Raw genomic sequence first — 4,735 nt, forward strand, 5'->3', positions numbered from 1 at the left:
TACGAGGGTAGTCCCAGAAGTACCCGACCTGACGTATAGATGGCGGTTGTTGTTTGAAAAAAATTACTATGACCGAAAGCATCAACCTTATAAAGCTTAAGTTTCAAGTTTCAACGTGCTACGTTGTTTAGTATTAGTTCGGCAGCCATCAATAGTGAACGCTCTCAGGACATTTGTAAACATAGAAAAAATTGGTCTCAGGTGTAAAATGATGAACCCATGTTTCATCCATGGTTATGAATCAACGCAAAAACTCTGCCTTATTACTGCAAAACATCGCCAAACACTCGATTGAAACATCCTCACGACGCTGTTTTTGTGCAATTGTGAGCAAACGCGGCACCCATCGTGCGCACAGCTTTTTCATGTTTAAATTTTCAGTCAATATGCGTTCACTATTGATGGCTGCCGAACTAATACTAACCAACGTAGCATGTTGAAACTTGAAACTTAAGCTTTATAAGGTTGATGCTTTCGGTCATAACGATTTTTTTCAAACAGCAACCGCCATCTATACGTCAGGTCGGGTACTTCTGGGACTACCCTCGTATACATAACCGGTGATGCGCTAACGCCGCTTCTTCGTATAGTTACTAATACTATCGAGAGCAAGTAGGGTTCTAATCAAGTGAGGCATTACTCGTCTGGAAATTATATNCCGCTTCGTAAAACAAATTTCCGCACGATAGAAATAGATATAAGAGATCTCAGTTTGGTAAATTTATACCATTCGAATTCGGGACGTTGACTGTAACGTTACATTTTAGACGTATATTTGAATAAAGATAATATGACTCATTATATAGAATATTACGAGATGCAGGGANGGGGAGGAAGCGGAATTCCGAGAGTTTTCGTAGGATCAACGTATCAGCGCGGGCATGGTATCGGGAGTTTTCTCGGGAGATTGTTCAGAAAAGTGCTTTCCTATCTGGCTAGCGGTTCTCGTGCGATCGGAAAAGAAGCTCTATGCGCCGGAGTGAGAATATTAGACGATGTGGGAGATAGCAATATCCCGCTAAAAGAAGCAGTTAACAATCGTTTCAAGGAATCACGTGATAATCTCAAAGGCAGGCGCAAGAAAAAATAACCAGTTTAATGAAAGGTTCAGGATATATTCCACTTGCGAAGAAACGTCCGGGTCAGTTTGTCCCTGGTGAGCTTCCCACACACTTCGCGATCAAGCGCCGACGCACTAGTAGCGTCAAAAAATCGACTTCCGCTGCTACACGTAGAAAAAAGAAAACAGGAACAATTAAACACTCAATAAGAAGAGGAATTCAGAAGAAAAAAAAGAAGAAGCAAGCAAAGACTAGCGCAAGCAAACGACGCACGAGCAAGAAACGTACCGTGAGCGATATATTCTCGTAGGCACGATGTCTTTTCTCCATACCCATTCGTGCGAGTGTTTCAAGAGTGAACTAAATCTTTTTACTCTACCGCCTACTCAGACCAGTATCAAGAGTTCGCAATGGATTTATTACAAACCTTTGTCGACTCTCGCGGACGACGCACCCATAGAGTTTGTCGTACCTGGTCATGGCGAGGACTATATAAATCTCGCGCATACTCTTCTTAGTCTTCGTGTAATACTGAACACCCCTGAAGCCCCGCCTGCCGCTTCTAACAGCGGTGGTGATGCAGTGGCAGCGTCAGTGGGGCCTGTGAATAACTTTTTACATTCTATGTTCAACCAAATCGACGTGTATTTCAATCAGAAACTCGTGTCACCTCCGAACAATGCTTATGCATATCGCGCTTATCTCGAGACATTATTGAATTATTCTTCAGAATCAAAAACTTCCCATCTTACCACCTCGCTATAGGATTCCGATCCTCCGGGTCTGATGGATTCGGGGTTGCACCGAATGACAACCCCGCTCTCGTGAGACGTATGCAATATTTCAAAAACCAACGTTCTGTAGATCTTATAGGATATCTACATTGCGACGTTTTCAATCGGGATAAATTTCTGATTAACGGTGTGGAAATGCGACTACGACTAATCCGTTCAAAAGATTCTTTCTGTCTTATGGAACCTACATCGCAAACAAAAGTTCGTATTGTAGACGCCACCTTGATCATAAGAAGAGCCAAACTAAGCGCTGGAGTGTTATTGGCCCATGCCAGTGTTCACAGTTTTAGCTTCCTTACAGCATGCTTAAGCGGTGGAAGGGATGCGCACAACAGCAGCGAGTTTATGCAGGTAGAATTTGCTGCTGTTGTGCGCATCCCTTCCACCGCTTTAGCATGCTGTAAGGAAGCCAAAACTGTGAACACTGGCCCATGCTAAAATGCTGAGTAAAACCACAGCGAAATATCCTCTCACGAGGGTCGAGATTAAATCATTCACAATTCACAGAGGGGTGGTGGGGGAATCAATCGACAACGCCATACTCGGTCAACTACCGAAGTGTGTGATAATCGGTTTTGTCGAAAATAAGGCGTTTAACGGTGATAGTGTAATGAATCCGTTTAATTTTAAAAACTTTAATATAAATTTCCTGTCGCTTTACGTCGATGGAATGCAGGTTCCTACTAAACCGTTACAACCTTCTTTTTCAAAAGACGCTCCTCTCTACATCGAGGCTTTTTATACTCTTTTCTCGGGGACGGGTATTCATTTTCTAAACGAAGGCAATGCTATAAGCAGAGATGCTTATGCGCATGGTTACACACTCTTTGCTTTCGATCTCACGCCTGATTTATCGGCCAATTGCGTCGATCATTGGAATCTCGTGAAGCANGGAAGTTTGCGAATTGAAGTACGATTTGAAAAAGCTCTTGAAACGACTATTAACTGCCTTGTTTACGCGAAATTCAACAGTGTTTTGGAAATCGATTCATCGCGCCAAATCATTGTGGATTATAACGGATAAACATATTCTCGCTCTGCACATGCGTAAAAATCATAATATTTTTCCCCTACCTTCTTTTCTACCATGCCCTTTGTCGCGAGCGTTTGTGGAAAGATTTCAGTTTTGTGCTAGTCCTCGCTATCTTCGCTTTGTTTCCGCGATGACACTGTACCCGTATAAAGGGGCTGTGATCATAGAAATGCAAGGATTTCGCGGTGTCGCGTGTGAATTTATTCCAAAGGAAGTGGCGTTTGTCGCGGTAGATCGACCAATTTTCGGAAACTGGATCTTAATGCCCCCGTTCTCGTTCACCGAATTACCACAAAAATCAAGACGATGCAACGATTGGCTTTTACGAATTTATCACGGTATCGAGTGGTTTGACGGAGAAACCAATCTTAAATATCTCAGGAGACATCTTCGAGAAGTCACAAAATACGCGTCCCTCGTCTACACCAGAGGCAAAGAAAAAACGATTTCTTACAAAAGCTTCTATCTAAAAACATATATAATCTAGAAGCCCTCTCTCCGTCGTTCAAATCCATCTCAGAATGCGACGAGAACATATCACAGTGTTCGTATCACGGAGTTCTCNCACCTGACATTAGTTGCGCTCTACGGAACGCTTTACGGTTAAAACGCTGGTTAAATCTAAACAGCGTTGAAATTGAGGAAGAATCCGATAGCAACTTCGCCAGCGACGAAAACAGCATGATACAATCAGCTTCATCTACAGACATCAAAACGGCGGAGAAGAAAGAATTCCTAACAGAAAATTCATACACCGAGCCCGTTCGTCCAGCAAAAACGACTTACACCGAGAACACCGGTGCACACGCAGAGGTACAAGAGGGATACGCTCGTTTCATTCCGCATTCTCACGAGTACCTCTATCGAAATAATGAATACAAAAGAAATATTGCAAGCCTTGCAACAACTGCAAATATCTGGACACGCGAGAGTTTATCCAGCCGACAGATTGCCCAGGGTGTGGACGAAGTGGACAGCTATCGTTGCTAACACAGACGATCACAATCGACCTGGAATCCATTGGATCGCCTTCTTCCTCGATGGAAACAGAAATGCCACGTATTTCGACAGCTATGGAACATCATTGTCAGATCCCCGTTTCCTTCTGCGACTTCGAAGAAACTCCACTACGCACACATGGAACACGACTCAACTTCAAGGATATTTCTCGCAAACGTGCGGGCATTATTGCTGTGTGTTTCTCTCTTTTATGGCTCGCGGGTATAGCCTTCCCCAATTTCTACAACTGTTCTTCGGAAACTTCGACACCAACGACGAATTAATTGTATGTTTATTTCGTAAAATATTCTGTACAAAATCCAACAATATACAAAACCGTTTTACTAAACGCTATATTCAATACTGTACTTGTAAGAATAAACTTATGTAAATTGTATTTTCTTCTACGCATTCAATATATACTTGAGTTTATATCAAATAACTGTAGCACGTTGTTTTGTATTTCCATCAATCCTCTCGAAATAATAAAAATACGTTGCGCATGAAATATCTATAAGATCTTAACAAACTCTCGTAAGTTTTCTCATAGATCCCCTATCTTCCGTACTTCATATTAATTTTTGCACCTCTCAACTCATGCCAACCTGAACGGACCTGTTCGCACGTGTTTACGGAAAGACGACGACCCACGTAGCATCATCCGTACTCGTTTTCCTTTCAAGATTTACGACCCCTAGTCCCATTCTTCGATCTACGCGTTCTAGTTCGAGTACACCCTACCATCCCCACCACCTATCCGGGGGCCTCACTCATCGCGTGTCCTAACACGACGATTGGCTCGCCCCATAACGTACCAGCCGCTGATTGCTCCTTTCCGGGGCCGACAC

At 43.0% G+C, this 4,735-nt stretch overlaps 2 protein-coding genes across 2 annotated transcripts; both read left to right on the forward strand.

Moving 5' to 3' along the window:
* The first annotated feature begins 1,376 nt into the window (after positions 1-1,376).
* LOC109861323 (uncharacterized protein F54H12.2-like) lies at positions 1,377-1,826 on the forward strand. The gene has a single exon (XM_020440910.1). It carries the CDS (start codon positions 1,377-1,379, stop codon positions 1,824-1,826), a length of 450 nt encoding a protein of 149 aa, XP_020296499.1.
* Positions 1,827-2,294: 468 nt separating this feature from the next.
* On the forward strand, positions 2,295-2,879 carry LOC109861324 (uncharacterized protein F54H12.2-like). The gene has a single exon (XM_020440911.1). The coding sequence runs from the start codon at positions 2,295-2,297 to the stop codon at positions 2,877-2,879; it is 585 nt and encodes a 194-aa protein (XP_020296500.1).
* Positions 2,880-4,735: the final 1,856 nt, after the last annotated feature.

Source organism: Pseudomyrmex gracilis, unplaced genomic scaffold, assembly GCF_002006095.1.
Source record: "Pseudomyrmex gracilis isolate BER0280 unplaced genomic scaffold, ASM200609v1 scaffold_689, whole genome shotgun sequence".
In the NCBI taxonomy this organism is placed as follows: Eukaryota; Metazoa; Arthropoda; class Insecta; order Hymenoptera; family Formicidae; genus Pseudomyrmex; species Pseudomyrmex gracilis.

Bases quoted from the DNA above. Each gene is read 5' to 3' on its own strand.
- LOC109861323 (XM_020440910.1), top strand. From the start codon at position 1,377: ATGTCTTTTCTCCATACCCATTCGTGCGAGTGTTTCAAGAGTGAACTA.